This window comes from Pleurodeles waltl, chromosome 1_2, assembly GCF_031143425.1.
Source record: "Pleurodeles waltl isolate 20211129_DDA chromosome 1_2, aPleWal1.hap1.20221129, whole genome shotgun sequence".
Taxonomy (NCBI): Eukaryota; Metazoa; Chordata; class Amphibia; order Caudata; family Salamandridae; genus Pleurodeles; species Pleurodeles waltl.
In genome coordinates this window covers 1085638624-1085663665 of record NC_090437.1, presented here as the reverse complement: position 1 = coordinate 1085663665, position 25042 = coordinate 1085638624, and the positions used below count along the sequence as shown (strand labels likewise).

General features: G+C 40.4%; 1 protein-coding gene across 4 annotated transcripts in view; it reads left to right on the top strand.

Annotated features, from left to right (window-relative positions):
* RBPJ (recombination signal binding protein for immunoglobulin kappa J region) overlaps positions 1-25042 on the top strand; it is a 138470-nt gene that overhangs the window by 13516 nt on the left and 99912 nt on the right. For 3 of the 4 annotated variants that reach the window (XM_069202141.1, XM_069202144.1, XM_069202145.1), the window contains exons 2-3: positions 21872-21910; positions 24340-24435. In XM_069202141.1, coding sequence (XP_069058242.1) covers positions 21872-21910; positions 24340-24435 — 135 coding nt within the window. The remainder of the gene's footprint in view (positions 1-21871; positions 21911-24339; positions 24436-25042) is intronic. The other variant, XM_069202142.1, reaches the window with a different exon arrangement.

Sequence of the window (25042 nt, the reverse complement as noted above, 5' to 3'; positions counted from 1 at the left end):
CTAAAGGGAAGCCATTTCATTCCCCCCCACCCCCCCTCCTCCAGTGGCAACAGTTAAAACAGATGCCTCCACCTTAGGGTGGGGAGCACATCTGGGGGATCTGGAGATCAAAGGACCTTGGTCTCCAGAGGAACAGTTGTTGCATATCAGTCTCTTGAAATTGCAGGTGATACGCCTGGCTCTCAAGGCTTTTCTTGCTTCCATTCGTGGTCAGTCCATACAAGTCTTGACAGACAGTGCTACAGTGATGTGGTACATCAACAAGAAAGGGGGAGTAGGGTTGTATCTTTTCTCCCAGCTGCTTTACACCCCCCTCCACCCAATACCCTTGATTTCTCAGATGTTAAGGAAGGTTTGCCTAGGCCGAGCTTCAGTATATATTAATAGCCCCAGATTGGCTGCGAAGGGTGTGGCACACAGATCTTCTTCGCCACTCCATGTGCCCTCTGCTCTGTCTCCCTCTCAGGGCAGATCTCCTCTCATAGTAGCAAGGGCAGGTGATACACCCCCATCTCCGAGCCTGCACCTTCATGCCTGGAGATTGAATGGGGCAACCTGAGTTCTGTTTCACTCCCTCCTGATGCAGTGGATGTTATTTTGTCATCCAGAAGCTACTCCATTAAATCTTTTTATGCTTGTAGATGGTCAAAGTTTGTTCACTGGTGTAATGGGAATTCCATTGATCCTTTAAAGGCTCATTTGTCAGATGTTTTACGTTTTGCTCTTTCTTTGGTGCCGCAAGGCTGCGCAGTTGCCATAGTTAAGGGTTAGGGTTATTAGTCTGCCCTTTTTGGCTTTTCCCTGTTTGCCAGATCAGCTTTCTTTGTTTAAATCTGTTAGTGCTAAGGTTTCTTAAGGGACTCACAAATAGATTCCCTCATACAATGTTAATTATGCCTCAGTGAGATCTTAATTTAGTTCTTACTTATTTAATATGTTCTCCATTTGAACCTTTACACAGTTGTCCCTTTGAGACCTCCTACTTTTGAGACAGTTTGTCTTGTAGCCATAAAGTCTGCAAGACGGGTTAGTGAGCTACAGGCATTAAGTCTTAAGCCTCCATTCACAGCTTTCTTCCAGGGCTGCCTTCCTGCTGAAAGTAATTACTCCCTTCCATTTGGGTCAGTCCATCACCCTTTCTACTTTGCCTATCCATCTAAAGAGGAGGAAAGGCTTTATCGTTTGGATCCAAAAATGGCTGTTGGCTTTTATGTGGACAGAACACATCATGTCAGACTGGATGACTAGCTTCTTTTGCGATACTTTGGCAAAATGAAAGGAAAGGCGATTTACAAAAGTACTTTGTGAAGATGGATCATCATGTTACTCATATTTAAGCACAGCCCGCTGAGTGTTATTACAATTGAAAAACTCCTGCTATCTGTAATTTATTTTTTAAAAACATACATCCAGAAGCATGAAGCAAGTGGAAGGACGCTGGCACCAGAGGTAGTACTTGGTCCAGGTTCCACAGTACGACAACGGAGGCGAGAAGGAAGTGCCAACCCACAAGTAAACAAGAGTGAGCTGAGAGCCATGTAAGAGACAGCCACTGGTAAGTAAAGTGATATGGGAGCCAGCTAATAAAATGGTAAGTAAAGTGACGTGGGAGCCAGCCAGTGGTAAGTAAAGGTAGGTAATGAGCGAATTCTAAGCCTCTTTAAAGATATATGTATATGTGTGTGTGTGTGTGTATATATATAAAAAAAGATAAAGTGTGTGTGTGTGTATATATATATATATATATATATATATATATATATATATACTTTATCTTTTTTTATACCAGAGAATTATCAAGTAATGTGTAGGCGAATCCTAAAAAGAAAGAGTAGTAAGTCCAGCTCCACCCATGGCCAACAACTGATGCGGCAACACAGTCCCCTAGAAAATAATGCCGGTAGAGCCTAAAAATAAAACCTCCTAGAAAATGATCCAGGATTCCCGATGGTGACGGGTAGTCTTTACCACAATGCCTTTACAAAGATTACTAGTTTTTCACCATCACCGTAGATCTGTGGGTTTGTAACCCGAATGGGACTTGCAATACTGCTGTACCAGGATGGCGCCCGGCTCCTCTTCTCTTGGCACCAAACCCAAAAGTACGATCCCACGAACCACCCCCACTAAAACCTTATTTTATGGTTCATCAGCTCTCAGGTTCAGTAGTCACTGCATTTACCCCTGAGTGATTACAATTATATCTTTCACCTTGGTGACCAACCCGTATATCACCATTAAAATATTGAGACCAACTTTGCACTATTACGCATATTATCCTGGCCCTATAAGATGTCCCTACATCACTAATGTCCTGATGAGACCTTGTATCTGGAAATGGCCGAAACTTTGACAAACAAGTAATTTCACTCATCAGTGAATTTGTTTGAATATCATTGAGAATCAATGGTTCCTTCTAAAGTCTAGGCGCTACAAAAATAAAGTATGCTCGTCTTGTTTGCTGCTTGTGGTATCTTGCATGCAGAGCACAAACCCCAGGAAGCATTAGATAAAGCATCAAGTGCCCTTGAGAGCTTTCACCCAGGTGTTGGACTCGCCTCTTTGCTGTGCTGCAGGATATGAGTGCTTTCATTTGGCAGGGAATTTGCGTGCCAGCGTTTCTGGTTTGTTTTGCATTTAAAGTGGAGGAACATTGGGGGTCAAATCTACTCCGCAACACTGCATTGACAGAAGTATTGATGCTTAATGTAGGGGGTTGAGAACAGGCCTACGCACTTGACGAGGTGCAGGGGCAGGATTGGAAAAGCAAGCTCAGCCTATCACCTATTACACTGGTTGTTAAGCTGTGATTCTAGCACACATGAGGTCCGCGAGGCCTACTCGAGGGATCCTCAACTGTGTGGTGCCAAATAAAAAAATGAAATCATTAAAATTAATAAGTATATGCAGATAAAGAAGCAGAAGAAATGTGAAAACTTTTCCTATATTTTATTGTGAATTAAACACATATTTTACCTTTTCTTTGGTGCATACTTTGCTTTTGTGTTTTTATTTTTTTAAAGTTCAATTCATAGAAATTGCTTGGGACCGGCGTTGCCAGCTCTCCGTAATGGCTCAGTAGGGGTCCACTGAAGTCAAAAGGTTAACCGTTGACCTAACAGGCCAGTACAACAGTCTCCAGCTCGGGAACTTCAGAGCAAACACCTGAGAAGGTTTGAGAACCAAGGAAAAATCTTTCAACCCTTGCCTACACTTAAGGAAGACCCTCTGAGGCTGGCTGACGCCATAGACATGGGCGGGCATGAGATTTCACTTGGGCATTTATTAAGCACAAATCTAGCTGAAAGGCAGCGGAGCGCAGTAACGCGCCTTTGCTAATGATACAAGTAACAACAATAGTTGGAAGAACGTGGCAGCTACTTTTTTCGCAATAATGTTTTTGAAAATAGTGTAGATAATACGACTCTTCCCCCAAAGAGAAAAGAATTAACAGGCACCGAGCCTCACACGACATGACATTGTGTCCTAAATGTTATACAGGTTTTTCGAAGCTCCCTATGGCATTGTTCGTTAGCGCTGTAAGAACTTGTGCAAAGTGCCTCTGCTCTGAAACAGATGTAAAAATTCTGCACTGTTCCTTGCTTAAAGCATTGTATAAGCTCTCCATAAACACAGCATTTCAAAAGTTCCCGAACCCTCCACTCTGATTAGAATTTGCTTCACGCTTACCACTCTTAGTTACTGCACTTTTTAATGAAATAGCGAGTGACATTGGACGAAGCAAACATCTCATTAAGCACGGAGGCATTGTATTTTATACACACGCTGCTTCAGATCTTGCAAAGTAATTCATGCTCAGTCACAGCTCAGGTAAAGGCCAGGTTAATTTGTAGGTTTGAAGAAAATAAAGGAAGATTAAAGACGGAGGATGTGTGTCAATTATATTTTCGAATCGAATATCAGATAACCGAGTGTGGATTTTTTTGTATTTCAAGAACCATAAATAAAACGAACCTCAAACATTTTGTGCCAATATATTAAGGGACCTTAAACCATATACAACAGAATGGCAGGCGAAAAGTTGTACAGTCATACATTATTCTACTACATCCTTCTGAAGGAAATCATATTGTTCCATTACGTTAAAATTTGGTAAACGGTGGCACATATAAGCAGAGCTACTGCGCTTCTTTATTTGAATGACAGAAACATCCATATTAGTTAGCTGTAAATATGTATGATGACAAGTTCTAACTAACCAAATTCCATTCATCCTTTCTTGCTCCGTTACTCTGTCACATGCATTTTTATCACTTTAAACTCCAAGATATTTTTTTTTTTCTAACTTTGTCTATATACTAGTGTTTTGCAGTTGGCTACACCAAAAGGACAAGCCAGTCTTGCATAAATATCACTGTGCTTGGCTAGCCGTGCATGCACCGATGATTTGAAGCATACTTGAAAACTGTTCAGAATGTCACAGTGCTGACAAATATTCAAATAAGCAAGTCGAATATCAGGCTTCTGATGATCAGCAGATAATTATAGTCAGAATCTTGGACCCACCTATGTAACTGATAAATAATTATATTTGTGGCTAGGGTTCCAAACTGCCCCCCGCTTTGTTACTCTGCTTGCTCTTACTGCCCCACAGCCACCATGGTCATCAATAAAATGAACTAAGCTGGCAATGGAAAACTCACCACAGACCCTACGAATTATTCGCCAAAGTCTTGAACATAGTCATTGGTGCCATGTTTTAATTAACAGGTCGATTTTAAAATTGTTTTGCCTGGTCTTACCAGTGGTCCAACTCGCTCAACAGAATCATTTCAGTCTTTTAACATGATATGCAGCTCCCGATTCAAGTTCTTTGAAAACCCCAATCTGCTGCCTTGATCAGCTGTCAATCAGTGCTGTAAGACCATCCCATCATGTGGACGATACTTGTTCTGGTGCAATGCTGCTTTTCAAAGCTCAGGTGTTCTTATTTAAATGCCACTGGATGCCATTATTTTGTAGCATGCACTTAGGATTCTTTGCCCACAATTACTTATGCAACTTTAATTGTTTTGTTATAAATATTAATTACTGGGTCCTTGTTAATAAACTTTTCTGTCACAAATGCAATAGTAAACCAGTTTGGGAAAACACGTGGTTAACGAGAGCAGGAAAGTATATCTGTTTCGTTTTTTTGTTTTGTTATACAAGTGACTTGTTAATCATTTATTGTAACCTGGTGTTATCTCTGACCTTGTATAGGTCTATGTATTTTGTTCCAAGTGCATAGTAATACAAGGTCTTTCTGTTTACTTTTTTTTAAATATTGAACCATGACATGGCCTACGCAGACTGTCAAAAAGCAGTTGCAATGCTTTTTCGTTCGCAGTCTGTATGCTATAAAATATTAATATACATATAAACATTATGACATTTCTTTTTTGACCAAGTTTCAGTTTCCAGCAGCCCTAAAGAAGCTAGTGGCAGTATTGTCTCAAAACAAGTCACGGTTGACAAGAGACTTCTAGCTGCAGATTCCTTACCTTGGAATATGCCCCCAGGCATCAGACTGGATCTGACATTTTTTGAGCGGGCCCCTTGTGAGCTGATAGGTGGTGGTGTTAGACTCTGTGCGATGTCTGTGCTAGAAGTGACCTGCGTGTTGCCCTACTGGCGCCACCCCAGTGCGCTGACCTCAGTTCCTTTTTTTTCCCACGCTGTGAGCGCAGATTTGGATTGAACTCCTCTATCACTTTTTGACTGCCCTTTTAGACCTTTTGTATCCACTTCCATCAACCAGTGTGCCTTTTATACAGTCTTTTTTTTTTTTTTTTTTTTTTTTTTTTTTTTTTTTAATGAATGTCTACCAAGAAACCCATTGGTTTCAAACCTTGTGGTGCCTGTCACTGTCAAATGTCTGTGACAGACCACCATTGGTCCTGGGTTGCCTGGAGCAGGACCACGGCTCCAAGGCCTGCTCGGTTTGCAGTCCAGTGAATCCAAAGGCAATCTTCGAGTGGGCTATTTAGCTTTTGTCTGTTTACCACATGGCTGTGCACTGCTCCATGTCATTTTCGCAAGGGAAGTCCTGGAAATGTAATTGAGTTGCTTGCACTCAGTCTTCGTCTTGATCCTGGACTTCTTTGGGCAAGTTCTTTGGCTTCTGTGTGGATGAGATGCAGGGATGATGCCACAAGTCCAGGTCCTGTTCCCTTGTCGTCTCTGTGGAGCCTGCACCTGACTAGGTCTGATCCACGCTTCCCTAAATATTCCAGAGCTGCAGCAACCACAGCCCATGAGGACTTGGCTGGACACCTCACCAGGCACTGGCCTCCCCACTCTCTTCCCATGGTGGCCCCAGATGAAGGGGCCTCCTTTGCGATGGATCCCCGGAGGGTGGCCGAGGTCCTGAACCTTACGCTGCCCACGAAATAGGTTAAGACCAAAATCTTGAGAGGTTCTTTACCAGGGGTATCTCACTGAGAATTCCCACTCCCTTCCAGTAAAGCTCCTACTTATTTACTGCTTGGGGCCTTGGCCAAGCCCTGCACATGCACTCTTGTGCACAGGGCCCTCATCTGCTGCCTACAGCATTATATGTTTTGTGGTTGGCATAATATGCATTTCTTGCATTTAAGATGAGTTTCCTGTTTCCATCGTCGCTGTTAATATTTCTTCCCTTTCCACCTAAGAATCTAATTTCAAGTATGTCTTACCGTTTGACTTTTTAGAGTTCAACAATTAGGCAGTATCCTAAACAACTCAAAGCTCCATTCCCAAACTGAGTCCTGTCTCGCTAAAGCTTGTTAATAATCTTTTTAGATGGTGACTGAGTCTTCTTGTGGTTTTCTAACACTCAACACGTTGCACCATGGTCATTGATGGCTTACATATAGAAAAGGGAAAGAAAACCTTCCGAATTCCCCATGTAGAGATTACACTGCTCTTAGCCAGCTAACAAAGTTGAAGCAAAAGAAAGTGAAACAGGTGGGCGAGAGTGGGTTGTGGGGTAGAGAATGAAACACGCATTGGCAAATCCAATAGGTCTCGTCTGTGCAGGAGTTATTGGCTTTGCCACTGTGTTTTAGCCATGTTGTACACTAGTGTGGCTGCTCTTAAGCATTGCTTAGAGAAGAGTGGCGCAGAGTATCATTGTGAGAAAACGGTGCAGAGGCCCCCTAACATTTCCCCCATTTTTCACTTTTTGCTGGTGTTTTCCTGACTGATGGTGCCCTGGGTACTGCTAAACAGTCACGGGGCCTGTGCTCTGTGTAAAATCAGTATACAAATTAGGCTAATTATAGTTGGCTATGTCATCCTACCTATAAGTCCCTAGTATATGGTAGGGCATGTAGGTTTAGGGACCCCCAGCATGAGTAGTGCCCAATAGGTGCACTGCTGAGGTGCCCAGTGCCCTTTTAAAGGCAGGCCTGACTTCCTGGCTGCTTTTAAATGAGTTCTATGCAAATTCGACTTTGAAATTACAAGTACTTCTACTTGCACAGTCTTAAACCTACCTTATTTTTACATATACGTCACCCCTAAGGTGTGCCCCTAGCGTTTGGTGCCATGTAACTATAAGCAGAGACCTTATATAAATAGTTTATAAGCCCTGGTGAGGTAAAATAGCCAAATTTGTTTTTCCCTCACTATAGTGAATAGTCTCCATAGGCTAAAATGGGGAGACTTGATTTTAATTAACAAAGTTCCCATAAGAGGCAGATACCTTGACTTTGGTATCAAATTAATTGTTATAATAAACCACACAGCTTGTCATTATTGGGTTTTGTATATTTAGTTCCGGTAAAGTTTTAAAACTCTACCTGAAAGTTGCCAACTTCAGCTCTGTAGTGCCTTTCTCTGATTGATTGGCCAGCCTCTGGCAACCTGGCCAGGCTGCCTTGATGAGGTATGAAGTGGCTTGGACTGAACACAAAGGACGTGCCTGGGTGAGGAGATCTGCCTCAGCAGCTGGTGAAACAGGATAGTGAGAGCAGCCAAACTGGTCTGTAAAGGCAGGGAAGGAAATGTGGAGCAGCTCAGGGCCTCCCCTATTTCCTGCAGACCCAGACAATTAGGTGCCCAGTTGGTTAGATTAGGAGAGTGCAGGAGAGGTGGAAGTTTAGGATTTTTAGCCACACCAGATCTAAACTCCAAAAATCAGTTTCAGCCATGTTGGATTTTTGAAGAATGTTGCTGACCAGGATTGATTTTTGCCACACTTCCTAGAAAGTGGTAATCAAAGGGGGAGGGAGCCTCTGATTGGACAGTCAGCTCACCCTGCTTTCCACCCCAGGAGCAAGAATAAATATGGCAGAGCTGCACCCACACCTCAGATCCCTACTGGAAAAAGATACTGGAGAAGGAGGACTGTCCTACTGGACCCCTGGCATATGGGTGGACACTGCAGTCATAAGGACTGCACCAGCTGCACAATAGGGCTTCAACAAGAAAAGGACTTTGCCTTGCTTCTGCAACTCCAGGAGTGGACTCCCTGTTTGCTACAGGTGCGAAGGAGCTGTTTAGAGTCCCCTGCATCAAGTCCTGCAAGCAAAGCCCAGCTGACCAGCGTCCAGTGGCCATATGAGCATTCTGACCAGGTGCATTCTGGGGTTTGTAGTCACAACTCCCAAGGAGCAACTGAGCTTCTGGAACCTTGGTTCAAGTTGTGGAAAGCCAGCACACTTCGATGATTAAAACAAATATGTTCTGCTCAACGAGAGGGAAAAACTCAAAAACTGAAACAAATAAAGCCAGCAAATAGAAAGCAAGCAAATATGATTTTCAAAGCCAATAGTAAGAAATGGGCAGAATGCATTCCATGGGAAGCTTTCAGAATGGCCCCAAGATTTTGTCGGCAAACCAGACCGCTGCACTTTCGACCTAAAAATGAAGAACAGTCAGTGTTGTGTGAGTGAATACACCGTGCATGAAGATGCACGTGATTGATGTTCAGGGTGGAAAAGTGTAGCAAATTGTAATTTTTTTTTTTTTTGGTCAACTCAGCAACTCTCCTGCCCTCTTTCCTCAGTCTTTCCTACAACATTTCTGAACTGCAACCTATTTTAAATGATATTTTTATTTCAAATTTAGATACTCAAATGCTCTTCCATTCGCTCCAGGAAAGAGGCTCTAAGACATTGTTTCCCCAGTGAGCATGGCAAAATGAAGAACTAAAATGAATCATTTATTATAATTTATTTCTAACAATTTCTCAAAGGCAGGAGAAGTACACTTTAGGAGTTGTGAAGTGAGCCAACAATTTTATGTTGATTGGAGGATCCACACAATTTTGGTAGAAAAAGGACATTTGACATTCAAGTGAGCCATTTCAGCTAGTAGTGCATGGTAGTACATAGAATTCGGAGTGACATCATATATTCAGTGAGAAAGACTTTTGAGTTGCCTTTGATGTCACTTTGAACAAGGTTAACAAAAACTTTTTTATTTCACCTACCCATGTACCTTTTTATGTTGTGTGTATGCCTGCACCCAAATCCACTTACCGATTTAGCTCATATAATGGATCAGCTGTGCAGGGGTAGAGTAGTTCTGTGGACACTTATCTCTGCCTGAGATGGTCTCAGCAGCATTCCTTGCATCTTCAGTAGAATCACATTAAACACAAGATGGTGGTGTTATCTGAACCTCCACCCTAAGACAGGTCGAATCCTACTAATACAACCACCCCTAACAGCAACATATCAGTATCACTGAATCGGACTGCATTGCTGGCTAATATGAGATGAGGATTGCTGCTTAACAAGACCTACAAGCAAGCAGCTCAGAATAGCTTTATGAAATGAGTGAATCAGAATGGCAGCTTCCTACCTCCTGACACACCCGTCCAGTCCACCCTCTCCTCTCAATTGGCCGGTGCATCTTAGAAGCATGCTGGATTGTTTAAGATACTGAAAAAGGTGATGCACTTTACATCCTGAATGAGCCTCACAGAAAACCACTTTAGCACCCAGTGTCACCTGCGCACCCAAGCCATTTAAATGTTACAAGTATTCATGTCCACTGGCCCACCAGAGGATGTCCATTTTATTTTTTTTCTAAATGGCCAACTAGTCTCATCTGGAAATATTTCTGAAACTAGAATCTAGATTTCGACTAGAGCTGTAAAAGTGATCCACTGCCACATCTATGTGCTGTAACTTAAAACACTCAATATCTATGCCAAGTAAAGCCAAACACTGGGCATGAGTTACTAGATCCAAATACTTGTAGGTACTGCAGCTGAACTGCACCATTTTACACAGACATTACCAAGAAATTCATGGTCCACCTTGATCAGATTGAGGGGGGTGGTCGATTGCAGGGGGGGGAATAAATTATGACTCAGTCATGTAGCAACCAAGCAGTGACCACATTGCATGCTTACAAGAAGTCCTGCTGATCCCAGTCAAGTGAGGTGTCTGAGTTGGATTCACACCACAAAAGGTCACAGGCCCAGACTTTTCAGCTAAAGACTAGAAAGTGGGCCAGATAACAGCAGAGGCCAACACTAACTTAGATTTGATATTAAAACGCCTGAGGGCACTCCATGACTTAACTCGAAGAGCAGAGTTAATGTACACCGAATTATCAGGCCTAAGGAAGTACTTCAAACGATCTGTAACAGAATTGGGGAAGCAGAGTCAATAAGTGGATTTGAGGATGTCCAGAAGAAATCAGAGAGTATACCAAAGAAACTACTCAGCTGTGAATGAGTTTGCGGATCTGGAGGACCGAAATAGAAGAAGAAAGTATAACCAGCATCCCAGAGGACTCTAAGAGAGAAGATAAAACCTCCACATAATTTCTTTGACCTCACTGGTTTTTGGGATCGCCTTTGTAAAGATTTCAAAATTGAAAGAACCCTCAGAGTTCTTACCAAATCTCTCACTCATAAAATGCCAAGACCAATGATTCTGAGTTTATGTTAAAGACTCTCTGGGTCTCCAGTTTTATCAACCACGGTCCTTCTGCACTGTTTTAATTGTTCAGCCTTTTAGGACTAGAATTCATACAATCTGTATGTTTTTGTTTGTTGATTTTTGTTTCTCTACTACTTCCTAACAAATCCTACTGGTAATGAGTATTGTAGACCTATGAGGCCATGTTTACCTGGAGGCCCAGTCCTTGTTGACACATGGAGCCATAGCTCCATACAATACAAAGCTGGCTCAACCATCAGATTTATGTATCATAATATTCCTTGTGGATTTTCACCCTCTTATAATCACTTTGTGAACAAAACACACTGAACCCACCTGCAAATACTGTGAACAACCCTACACTTGTTTCCTCGTTGCAAAGCTCTAAAAGGTTAAACACATTGATGTCAAGTTGGATTACAACACTTAACCGGCCACTTTTTATAGAACAGTAAGCATCCCTTTAGGAGTCATAGGTACTGGCATAGGAATATTACTGCACTTTTCAACAGATACATGACTAAATGATTCGTTAATCTCACCAGGGTTCTATCAAGGTTTTTGAGGCTGTGTTTTTTCCCTCCTTGTTAGGTTATTTACATAATTTAATTAGATTCCTTTTGTCAGCGAATCATTGATTTGAAATTCAATTTAGGTGAAACCTATCTCCCAGCATTTTCAGAGCGTTCCGACCTGTGATCACTTGAGACCACCACGGCTCTCCAGTACTCTTAGTGTATGTGGAAGGCTTAACGACAGTGGAACATTCTTGTTTCCCCATGCTCTCTTTCCTCTCTTACTTTACGTATCTCTATTTTGCTTTGGAACTCAAATGCAGTGGGAGCATGGCAGTTGCCCTTGCACCGTAACACTACTCTTATTCCATTGGAATGCTTTACTGAACAATGCTACTCTGGGAACATTGAACCACAAATGTTTGATTGTCTATGAAGCCACTCACCCAGCATAAAAGTTCGACTTGTTGGCTAAGAAGAATCTCTCAACCCTTTCCTTAAATGCAGAGGGCCTTAACCATGTGGTTAAGATGACAAACAATGGTGAACTACTGTAAGAAGTTCACAGGTGACCCTAATCCTCCTACAGAAATTCAAGATTGGTCCTGTAGAGGCCCAAAGCATGCAATATCATTAGATTCAAAAATCCACATGTTCCTCAGCTAACAAAAAGGTGATCATCTTAATATGTGTGGTAGGATATCTGTTAAACTATTTGCCTTCTTCATCAAATAGGTTATTATCTCAAAAACATCAAAAGCTGGTTAAAAAGGCTTTATAATTTGTGTGTGCCACAGCTAGTGATGATCCTGCTTTTGGACAGAATTAAATAAAAATCTCCTGTTGCTAGCCTTGTAATGAAGGTGAAACTTCAACCTCCCTTATGATGTGCATTTTGACAGAAGCGCTTCTTCTAAGTATACAGGAACCTGTAGGTTAAATAACCTGAGTAACAAAGAGGCCCATCAACCCCATGGGTAGTGAATTTACGTTCTGTTCATCATATGGTATCCAGATTATATAATGTGGAGGCTGAAAACTAGTCGCCCTAGGTTTGAACCAACCCGAATATCTGACCACACTTGCATATTACTTGAGATTAATGTAAGCCAACCTTCCATAAAAGAAATAAAACTTGGAGAGTGAATGACAAGATTCTTACCAATCCCACTGCCAAAGAACAAATGTTCTCTCTATCCAAAAGTTCTTAAGAGAACATAAAACTGAAAATGTTTTCCCAGAGATAATATGGGATGAAATGAAGGTCAATGTCAGAAGATTAAGGATCAATAGCATGGCAACAAGAATAAGACACTAAACTTAAAAACAGAAGCCTTACGAAATGAAATTGAATCTTTAAAGAAGATCTTGTTCAGTCTGAAGAGGCAGGGATATTACATGACCTAAAACCACAAATGTATGGATACATCCATTTCATGAGTACCAAGTCTAGGTCTCCAACATCAAGATGAAAAGACCCTTGAAGCTTAGTAAGGCTGGGAAATTTCGGGCCAGTTCCCTCAATTGAAGTCCAAAATATTCAACATCAGTGGTTTAAGAGATAAAGCTGGAAGACCCAAACTAGTACCTCAAGCATTCTTAAATGCTTTCTCAACTATTCAAAACTTTGCAACCCTAATGAAGTGCCTAAGTGGAAGAATGTTGGAACTATTAATAAGCTGCAATCACAAGAATTAGATGAGACTCAAAACGAACTCATAATAAACAAATTCAAACAAAGGAAGTTATAGAGACAGTTAATGCATTAAAATGTTGTAATTTTCCTGGTCCAGATTGAGCAGAATTCTATAAAACTTAACAGGAGGGCCTATTATACCAATTAGTTGATCAATTCACCCACTTCAGTACGTAGGGAGAGGTAAAGGTTTCAGCATTGGAAGCCACTATCACAAGCTACTTTGCCGATCTACAAAGAGAATGGTGACTCTAGAAAGCAAAAAATTATCGACCATTATCGCTACTCCATGCAGATTTTAAAATATACCCCTAAGTGCCCATCACGTAATTGGAGAAGATTTTCCTACAGTTGATAAACCCCACACAAACAGGATTTGTAAAAGGCAGATTTGCGCTGGCAATCTGAGGCTGTTATACCATGTGATAGAGAGGGTAAAACTACTATCATTTCCAAAGAGTTTTATGGCACCTATACCCAGAGAAGGCGGGGACAATTGCAGCAGAAACTTACAACTTACATTGTTACCTGAGGGACGGTCATCGTTTATTGTGTTGTATCCTATCCTACAAAAACATGGATGGGGGAGCATATGAGAGGTAAAGACATGTTATCTGCCCCCGGGTGGGGGAGACAGAAAGACCACTGTTATGGTCAATTTGAGGGTGGGGTCTCAGCCTTGTGTCTGGGTGGGTGACCCCCAGCCCTTGCAGCATTTAAAAAAAAAAAATAAAAAAAAAAAAAAAAACACAAACCTCCCTGGTGGCTAGTTAAGGTAAAGGCCTCCCATCTGCCCTCCCTGGAGGGGGACAGAAAGACTATTGGCATCCTTTTAGGGTGAGGGGTTTGGCTGAATGTATGGGCAGACGACCCCTAACATTTAAGGCATATAAAAAACTTCTCTGGTGTCTGGAGGGCTTTCTATCTCTGTCCTCCCTGGAGCAGACTGGAGGTTAGGTCCTTCTCTCTTCCCCCTTGGGGATGAGGCAGAAAGACCTTCATGGCCTTGGCTTGGGGAAGATGGGGAGCACAACCCATCCCCACAACCCCCCTGTCCCTATCCCAAGAAGATAAAAATAGTCCTTGGTGTCTAGTGGGTGGATCCCTTCTTGGGGATCACCCTCCTGGAGAGGGGAGATTCTCCTCTTTCATATAATACCACCCGCATCTAAATCATTGCACAGGAGGGGGAGGGGTGTCTTAGATATCCCACCAAGCATCCATGTAAGTGGAAGTAAATAATAATTATTAAAAAAAAAAGCCCCAGCTGCCGAGCTGAAGATGAAATGAAAAAAGGAAATCCTCTGGTGTTCGCACCAGAAGGATTTCCTGCTGTTAGTGCTAGGACACATCCTTAGCACATGAGTGGCAGTGTTGGGACAAAGTACATATTGTTACTACTCTGCATTAAAGCCTACAGATAGGTATTTTGTTATATGGAATCTCACAGGTTACTGTAGTAGTCAAAGGTTTTGCTGTTGTTCACCCAGTTAGACAAATCATCATATAGGTTTGCTTTGTGAGAGTTTTAGTTAGTCTGCTGTAGTTTTGTATTTCTTTCTAACATTATGACTTTGTTTCTGATGGTTGCCTTGCGATCAGTGCTGTAGGCATGAGTTGGTTATGGTTACAAGCTATAGGCCTGATTGGTGCACTAGGTATTGAGCTGTCCGATGCCTTAGGTCTGGTCAGTTTATTATGAAAGGTTATGCCAAAGGCAGTTGGTCTTCTTTATTGTCAAAAGCATTTGTTAAAGCCAGTAAACATTTAAAATTTGGCTCTTATCATGTTGTGTTACAGGCCACAGGCCTGTATTTTGTTACATGCAATCTTCCAGTTGATCTTCTGAAAGGATGTTGGCATTGACAACCTACTGCAACACACTCTGGGGGGTTTCCACTGTGGTAATTTCAGTCAGACCTCTTTGAGACGAGTTGTATATTGTTTTGCAAGCTGTATTCTACTACATATTTGTAGTTGCATAACTAAATGCATGATGGTTGCCAGATTCTGTGCTCTTGAATAGGCCTGTGCTTGGTAAGGAATAAAGCCAATTGTAAAGACTGTAGGTTTTCTTGGGAAAAGTTATTCCGGATTTCATAGGTTTGATCTGTTTATTATGAAAGGTTATGGCAACACCAGTAGGCCTGACCTTCATATCGTGAAGAGCATGTGTTAAAGACAATGGGCTTTTAAGGATAAATTGTTATTACGCTGTGATAAAGCCTATAGGAAAGCATTTTGTTACTGTAGGAGGCAAGGGTTTGGTGTTGGTGATCCACTCAAATAAACTGTGGGGATAGAAGATATGCATTACAATAATCCTTTTAACGCTTTCTTAGGAGAGATAGTATTTTGCTTGGCCAGCTGTAATTTTGTATACATTTGTACTTTCAGCACTGTGTGCGCCTGATGGTTGCTTTGTGGAAAGCTTCATATAGATTTTTTTGTTACATGGAATCTCACAGCATGCCTTAATAGGCAAGGGTTTCGGTCACCCACTCTGACAAACACTATAAGTAGAATGTCACTGTGATGATTCTTGTTAGGACCTATTGGCAGGGGCTGCACATTGCTTCGCCATCTGTAATTTTTCACATATGTGTAATTTTATAAATGTATGCCTGATGGGTGGCAGGTTATGTACACTTCAGTAGGCTTGTGTTATATAATGTCAATTGATCGCTAAAGGCTAGAGGCCTCACCGGTTCATTAGCAAAAGTTTTTTGTCAGATTGATTAGGTGTGATCGGTTCATGATAAAAAGTTATGCCAAAGCAAATAGGACTTACTTATTGTGAAAAGCATTTTTTAAACTCAGTATGTTTTTAAGGCTGAATTGTTATTAGACTGTGCAAAAGAATGTAGGCAGGTATTTTTTTTCATGCATTCTTGCAGATTATCATAGTAGGCAAGGGTTTTGGTGCCACACCTAGTTTAATCATGGGGATAAACTATTTGCACTATGATAACCTTTATTAAGTTCTATTAGTAGGCATTTTATATAATTTTGACAGCTGTATTATGAACATTTGTCATTTTAGTATAGCCTACTTGATGATTCACACTTCACTAGGAAAACATTTTTCTTACATCATACATCTGATCTGTTTATTATGAAGCGTTTTGATAAAAGTAGTAGGACTGATATATTGATTGTGAAAAGCATACGGTAAAGCCTATAGGTATGGAAGGGTGGATTGTTAGTTCTCTGTATTCAAGCCTACAAATAGGTATTGTTACATGAAATGTCATAAATTACCTTTTGTAGCGATGGATTTTGATGTTGATTATGGCATCTGGCAGATCCAATAGGTAGACGATTTGCACTGAAATAATTATTGCTAGAATCTTAGCTGTTGGCCAGGATCTTGTAATAGATTAAATAATTTTTAAATAATAAACAGATCCATATATATATATATCCATAGTAATACTTAGAGGGCCTTTGGGTTAGCTCTGTTATACTATTAGTGTGTCTGAGTGTCATTTGCACTCTGCTTCCATCCATTGCAGCATACCACATTGGGTAATGCTTCAGTCCACATTAGTCTTTGGCTCTCTTCTCCTGTGAATGACTGCATTTTCTGATGACCTGTATACAAGCTCCTGCCCAGGATAACGGAAAGAAAAGCACTTAATGACGTTAAAAAGACACAGAGGACCTCATTGTGAGTTTGGCAGACGAGAAAGCCCGTCTGCCAAAATCCTGACTGGGTGGCTGCCGATGTAGTGGCGACCACTACCTCACCGGACCTATCAGTAATTTCCCACTAGGCTGGTGGTTTCTGCCCACTGGCCTCGTGGGAAACAGGCTACAGCACTAGCACCTCGCAATTTTCACTGTCTGCACCGCAGAATGTGAACATTGCGACTATGATGGGCAGCAGGACCCCTGCATTGCCCATGCGAAGTGCCCCCCTGTGGTACCCTGTACCTGTTCTCCGTCAGCCTTTTCATGGCGGTGAAACTGCCATGAAAAGGCTGGCGGAGAATTAGGTCATAATCTGCAGGGCAGCGCTGCAAGCAGAACTTTCCTGGTGAATTACGATTTCCACAACTGGCAGGCCATCCGGATCACCGACTCCAGCGGTGCTGGCAGAACCCTGGAGGTTTGACCACCAGGGTCTTTATGTGGCAGTCGGACCGTCACAGCAGCAATGGTCCTGTCCGCCACTGCGGAGCTGGCGGTCTGAAGACCACCAGCCTAATAATGAGGTCCGAGTCCTCAAAAGTTTAAAGAGAATCATTTAGTTTTAGTTTATAATTTGCATTTGAACAACAAAGTATAAACTTTGACCAAAGTTATACATGGTGTCCATAACCAGGAACTCAAAACACTAACTGATGTAGATTTTAGATTTTTCCTTACTACCTGGCTCGGGATATCATATCATATATTGCCCAGCACGCCACAGTTTAATACATCACAGGTGAATCTAGACCAGTGGGTCCCAACCTTTTGACTTCTGTGGACCCCCACTCTATGAATACTGGAACCTGGGGACCCCCATTGAATCATCATCATTATCATCACCATCGGAATCCGGGTACCCCTAGTGAGTCATTACTGAAAGTTGGGGACCTAATATGTTAATATTATTTAATTTTCTTAGCAGTCAAGGAACACCAGAGGAGGCTTCGCAGACCCTCAAGGGTCCCCGGACCACAGGTTGGGAACCACTGATCTAGACAATTCCAGATACTTTATTTTTAGTCTATAATTATCAGAAGTCATTGTGGGTGCTCCAGTATCAATTATTTATTATTGGATTGCCTGTGTGGTGAGTAATTCCTGTCTTTTTATATTAACATTTATTTTTATTTATTTTTTTATTTTTTTGGTAGACTTGGCCCTGGCTCAATAATCTTTTAAGATTAACCTTTTTTTTTACTCGGCATTCCAATAATGTGTCACACTGGGAGTACTATGGCTCAGGGTAAGCTCAACTTGTGCATTGGTTCAGGTCCTTGTAATACAGTGGTTCTCAAACTTTTTAATGCTCCTGGGGAAAATAAAATCTCCACCGCCCTCCCCCCCCATAATTTTTCATAATTATTCTATTACGTTGGCTATGTTTAAATATGTCTAGACTTATTTAAATATTGCAGTTCAGTTGTTACATTTATTGCATTTTTAAAAAGGTATTTCTGCTTAAAAAAAAAAAAAAAAAGGTGTTATCTGCATAATGCCTCTTTTGGCCAGCGCCTAGTGCCCCCCTGGGATCACTTGAGGCCCCCCAGTTTGAAGATCCCTCTTGTAATAACTGTGTTTTCTTTTATGGTTCACAATTCCATACAGTGTCAAGAACCCTGTGAGTATTGTTTGTTGGTTTACGCAGTTGGTGGGTTTCACCTGGGTGTTGCTTTCTTCCTTATTAGGTTGGTGTTTTTCGAGCTATTCAAATGTTATTGTCACTTGCAACCCAATGATGAACCAGCTCTTATCTTTCCTGATTTTATCCATCTTTGTTATAGGTATTTGGGGGAGTGGTGGGAGGTGAAAGAAGCCTTAAGTTTGTATATAATGTATGGACTTGTTTGTTTTTCAGAAGTTGGTGTTTGGGCTCCTGGTTATGGGCACCACGTATAACTTTGGTCAAAGATTAAACTTGTTGTAAAAATGTGAACTATATACTAAAACTAAATTATTCTCTCTAAACCTTTGAATACTCTGGCTTTTTAATATCATAAAATGCTTTTGTTTCTGTTATCCTGGTATTTATTATCCAGGCATCTATGTTTTTCCATCACGTATTCATATATTGTTCTACAAGAACCAATGTTGTTTGATATATTTGATTATTTTTAGGCTAGACAAAAATGACAAGCTATTTCCTGAAAACATTTAACCATTAGGGGGATTATAAAACAATCACTTAATGTTGGGTTAATAGCTAGAGAGCGTCATGGTGTAGGTTGTGTTAATTTGTTCCTAGAATGTGTGTGTTTTGGTCTGGCCTAGGATCAAGTCTAACTGTCCTGTTGTACTCATTTAATCCACACAAAAATACATATATTCTTACATTGAGGTTTTCTGGGTCTCAGTTCTTCATGCATTTGGCTGCGCAACTTCCATCCACATTTGGTTTCCATCCACCACAGCGTACAGCATAGTGCAGTGAGCCAGCACACCTCAGCCATTGGCTCCCTTGCCCTAAGTGATGCATTTTGCCTGATCACATGTATCAGATGCGCAGGTCAGAATCCATACTGGTGGGCCAATATTTTGTGTTATGACAGTCTTTTTTTTTTTTTCTTTCTTTCAGTTCTTTATTTTTCTTTTCAGTGATGCCCATGTACTCAAACTATGTCTTCAAGTTACAGTAATTCAAAGTCAATAGTCCCTTTTATTTGGGTCTATAGGAATCACATTCTCCTGTGCTGTGTATTAAAATGGATCAAGGTTTCTGTACTGTTCAAACTAAACCTGCCTGATAGAAAGCAGCCATACTGTTCTATTAAAATTCGAAGTGATCCTTATTTATTTATTTTTTTTGTAATTTTTTTTCACATAATAGGCCATCTTAGGCAGTCATATTTTCTTTTTTTCCGATATATGCTCATAATCTAAATAAATAGCCATTACAGTTTCCAAGGCTTTTCCAGTGCAAGTTTAGGTTGGCCGAATAAGTTTGGGCTATTAATTGACTGCTTTAAAAGAAAAAGAACTGCTGAATTAGCTGATATTTATTTTCACAGGCATGGTGATAAAATATATGAACAAGCATTGACAAAGACAGCCTGTCTTGCTGGGTGGTTAACAAGTGTTTAGTTGAGATTCATGATCAATCTGGCACTTTTAGGTGTGGTGTTAAACCATGGTATTATGTTGCTTATATTTCCTTCACATTGAGTGTTCCTCTCCCATGGTTTGGCAGGTCCTACTAAATAAAATATATGAGATTTAATTGTTGGTGTAGCCAGGGACTTCTGACCTTTTTTCATACAGGAGGTTTTACGGATGTTTGTTTACTTTTTTTCATGAACCTCCAGTTAGCCCACTAGATGTCCATTTGGACGATTTAAACCAAGAAAGGCATATAATATTTAGGAAGGCTTCATGCTTTAATCAAATGAGTATGACATGGCTCTGTTGTATATGACCTTATTTCTGTCCTTTTTATTTTTTCCCAGAGTTCCTAATATGTAGGCGCAGGGAGAATGGGGTTGAAGATAGTGTGTTCCTAGGTCCTGTTCTGTGTCAATGAACCCAAGACCTTGCCTCAAGTGGTAACAAGTGGGCTGTGTAGAATACTACACACATGCCCCTGCAGCTACAGTTTAAGTACTTTGGAACAAAGCAAAGTTCTTTAAGCAGAGCAACTTGAAGAGCACAGTGGTGAAGAAATCTATATGTGGGATGGGGTGGGGGGGTGGGAGCTAAATGACTTTGTGTGTGAGAGAGAGCAACAGGAAGCACGGCTAGTAAGACAACTAGAAAAGTATGCACTATTGTGGAGTGTTTAATCAAGAAGAAAAAAATAGTGCTTCAAAAGTGATCTGTGGAAGATGAGTAATAAGTCTGCTTCAGGCATGGGACACACATAAGAAGTAAAGCCTACACAAGCTGACAAAAAGTAAAAAATGAGACCTGCCTTTTCATGAATCTGTCTGGTAGACCTAAAAAAAGGCTCAGCGCTGGGAGGGAATCCTCAATAGCTAAGGAGGTAATTAATCAAAATAAAGTTTAAACTATTTGCCTATGTGGTGCTAATCATTTTAGGTCACATAACTGTTTACTCCGTAAAGGTAGTTGAGGAAGGAAAAAGAGCAGTTCAGAGCAAGGATCTAAGTCTCAGTGTATGAAAAGAATGAGTATGAAATGTGAGTTTCAATTATCTGGGTGCTGTTTTTTCTGGTGAAGTGATAATGTGTCCACCTCTGCCATTGATGAGTCTGGGCACCCTGAGTTTCAGGTTAAACATCGGAGTCTGTTTTATGGCTCAGTTGTCAAGAATTTTCTGAAAGGCAGGTGGTTTGTTTAACTCTTATAGACCGTTCAAGAGAATTAGAAGCCTGAGCCCAAGTACATAGATTGGCATGTCACCTGTTGGTGCTGCTTGAACTTAGTTTACTCTAATGCTGAGTGGTATCTTTAATTCCTAGTTAGTGGATTCTGAATTGATCTGCTTTAGAAAGTACCTTAGGCGCTTGACACACAGTGGTCTATTCAAATGGAAGAGTATTTTAGGTGACGTCAGCACCCTATTATTAAAATAACTTCAAGTTAAGAACTATGTGCTCTTGGTTTACTATCTTAGTCTGTCTAACTCATGTTAGCCTGACCGCTTTTCTTTTGGACACACTTTTGTAGGTTTCTTCTTCTTTGTCTTTATATCCAGTTAGCTATAGGAGCATATTATTTTGGTTATTGTGGTTTACAACTTTCTAAATTGCATGCATAACTCCTTGGCTTCTATTCTGATGTTATTGAGTTAGATTTTTGTGGCTTAGGTGTTTGGTGTGGTTCAGGTAGATGTGTACTATAGCTTACTCCTAGGGGTGTGAAAATGCAAGATTGCCCCTCCGAAAGAACCCACAGGCCAGTCTGTCTTACCTTGATGTAACAAGAGGTTTGCATGGGCAGAGTGTATGAGTAGCGTCTGTCTTGGAAGATATAGGTCAAACCTCTCATAATGGTCATGACACATACTTCATATGAGCGAGGGTGGTTATGCTAATTTAAAGGTAAAATATGTAATAGGATGGTCGATTTCTACAGCAGTTGTTTGTTATTTGGAATGCCTATTTTTTAATATGCTGTTTTAATTCCAGGAAGTTTGGGGAGCACCCTCAACCCAAACGTCTCACCAGGTAAGCTTGAAATCTGTTACTTTGGTTGTTCATTAACATACTTTCTGGTGTGAAAAGGAGTGATGTGTGTTTGATAGTTACTGCCTCTTGCTATTTAATGTCTTAAGAATGTTTATGTACTACAATGTACGCATTGTACAAAACATTTGGAACACACCATTTAACTTACCAACTGTAAGGAATTTCACAATCTGAAAATTGATTTAGACATCAGAAATTAATTGAAGATAATTAATTAATCTCCTGTTTCTCCCATATGTTCCTTAGTTTTGACTTCAGGTCGCTCTCACAAACTGACCAAGATCCTCTCATCAAAAAACGTGGAATATACAACAGCAACAGTTATTTCCTTGAAATATTTTTTTTGGGTTAAATGTGTTTGCTTTATAAAGCGTTTTATTTGTTTTTTTAATCAGCATGAGACCCAGCATACATTAGACTAGAAATGGATTGGCTAGCAGGTGCATGAGACCACATTTTAGTACTAGCATGCCTTCTGTTAGACTAGCATAGTGTAATTCTACCGGGCTCCTAGTCTCAGAAAGCATTCTCAGTAATAGTATGGTATCTGGTCTGCAAAGAATCAGATTGATATCGATGATGAAGGCTTGCTGGAACTCCCCAAATTTACGCTGCTATTAGAGCTCTACTTGCAACCATATGTCAGCGCTAAAAATACCAGAAACTGCTACGAGAAATTAAAGATTGTTGTATTTCGGGTGATTTGAGGGAAACAAATTGGCCTCTGGGCATATTAAAAAGGAAAAAGTTAGAGGTCTCCACATGTTTGGCCTGTTGTTCACCAGCCCTACGTAGGATCTCTTTGCAAAAAGTCCATGCTGTAGGGCTATTACCTTTTTTTGGTGGCTTACCAAGACCAGTAAGTATTGGTGGAATGCACAGCTGTTACATGTACACTCATCATGACTGTGAAATCTATGTTCCTGGGATGTGTACAGTGGGCAGCTACCTGCATATCAACAGCTAATCTGCATTTAATACATTTCTATTTAACACCAAACAGATGATGCAAGGTGGTTTTCCCGGAGACCTCCTTCTTGGGTAATCCAGTCCCTTTGTACTAAAGTCTTGCGCAAATATATCTAGAAGTGTTTGGCTAAAACAATAAACTCCATTAAATGACATTTCCCCCTTAACAAAGTAACAAAACTTCCCAACAATTAACTTATTGACCTCCTGTTCTAAAATTAATTATCCAAAATAAATTAAAATATCTCCTTTGTGAGAAGACATTGAACTGTAACAATGAATCTGGATTTTGTCAAAACACTATATACAACTCACAAGAGCAAAAAAATATAATAAAAACTATCGCTGGTTTAATGAAAGCACAGTATCAGAGTTACAGATATCCTCTCTGGTGTGAACAAGTAGTTGTAGTGCTGCCACTAGTCTGACTCATTTCTTCCTCTGTTGTTCGGTGTGTAGAGGTACTGAATTCTGCGTTTTGAAGTTCAGTTTCTACAGTCTTACGAGTGACTGGAGAGGTGAGATTCTTCATAGTTTGATGATTCAGTAATGTCGGGGTCATCGGTAGGCGAGCTGTAAAATTTGTTTGAGGGGAGTCTGGTTATGGTTGATGAATTGATGTAGTTTGATTCTGAAACGTATCCATGGCTTTCAAAGATTGAGTCAAACATTTCAAGACAAAAGCAATTTCCTTGTCTCGAAATTCTGTTGTAAACTGTTCAGGGAATGTTGGTGGTGATCTGTCTCTTAATCTAAATCTATATATGGAATGTTTTTGTCAAAAGAGAATGGCTTTTTAAAGGGAGGATGTAATCAAAGGGAACACAGTTTTGCACGCAGTGGCATGATTTAGTAAAGTTGTACTTGAGTATTTGGTAAAAATCATGTAATCCCTTATATATTTTTTAAAGAAGTCAAAGTTGCAATTCTGCACATGTGTTTAAAGTCCTGTGTTTTAGGCTTTGAGCATGGTTTAGTAGTGTATAGAAAGTAAACTAGTTGAATAACTTAAAAGCAGAGTTAAAAAAAAAGTCTGGTGTTCACAAGCAAATTGCCACTAAAATGTTTTGGTTGAGTGAAATGTGTGGGTCTGTTTGTGAAGGTTTTCAAATTCCTGTACATGTCATTCATTCCTTGCAAATTGTGGAACAATCAAGTATGTTTCAGGTATATATTTTTTAACGAAGAGTAACATTGCTAAAAATTGTCACTTTGCTAAAGAATTGGTTAAAAAAAGGGTAACATTCAAAGGGAATTCAAATAGAACCTAATAGTTCTTTTGATGGAACATTAGTTATAGAATGTGCGTTGGCATCACCTCACTGAACCCCCATTTCTTGATTTCTTAGGCTGTTAACTTTCCATATGCAGTCTAGAATGATATATGGTAGGGGTAATAACGTTATAAAATAGTTTTTTCCTTCCCAATTTTGTTTTAGGGAAGCCATGCGTAATTATCTGAAAGAGCGGGGTGATCAAACAGTTCTAATTCTCCATGCAAAGGTTGCACAAAAGTCCTATGGTAATGAAAAAAGGTAAGCCTTAACAAACATTGTCAGATGGCTGAAAAGTACTCCATAAAAGATTGGGTTCTGATAGTCTTTGCATGCATTAAGGACTTTATGTGCCCATGTATTAGTTTCTGTTGAGATGGTAACACCCATTACATGTGAATTGGCCCTCATACTGTGCCGTAGAGGAATTGGAGCACTTTTGGAATATTTCTATAAGGTATAAAAACAAAGGAAGGACTTCCAAAACATTTTCAGTCTCTTAAAAATTGTGTTAGTAGCCTTTTTGTATACTAGTGAAACCGCTTGACAACCTTTTCATTAGGCAGCTATTTTTTTTTTCTTCCTTTTACTCCATTGTGAATGATTGTCCAGTTATCTGCAAGACACAAATGTTTTAAAAAATTGCAAAACCTTTTACAAGATCTGTGTCTCCATGTTAACACAGAAAAAACTTTGCAAACATTTCACGTCATCCAAGATCTAGGAGCAGACTTAAAAATGGGGTCGCAAGAGTGTTTTACTTCCAAAGACACTTTCTTCTCTTTCAAATCAGTCGCACCACCTAAGGTATCAACTTGTCAGATTTTCCTTTGGAATTTGGGGTTTCACTCTAGACCTGACTCGGCCA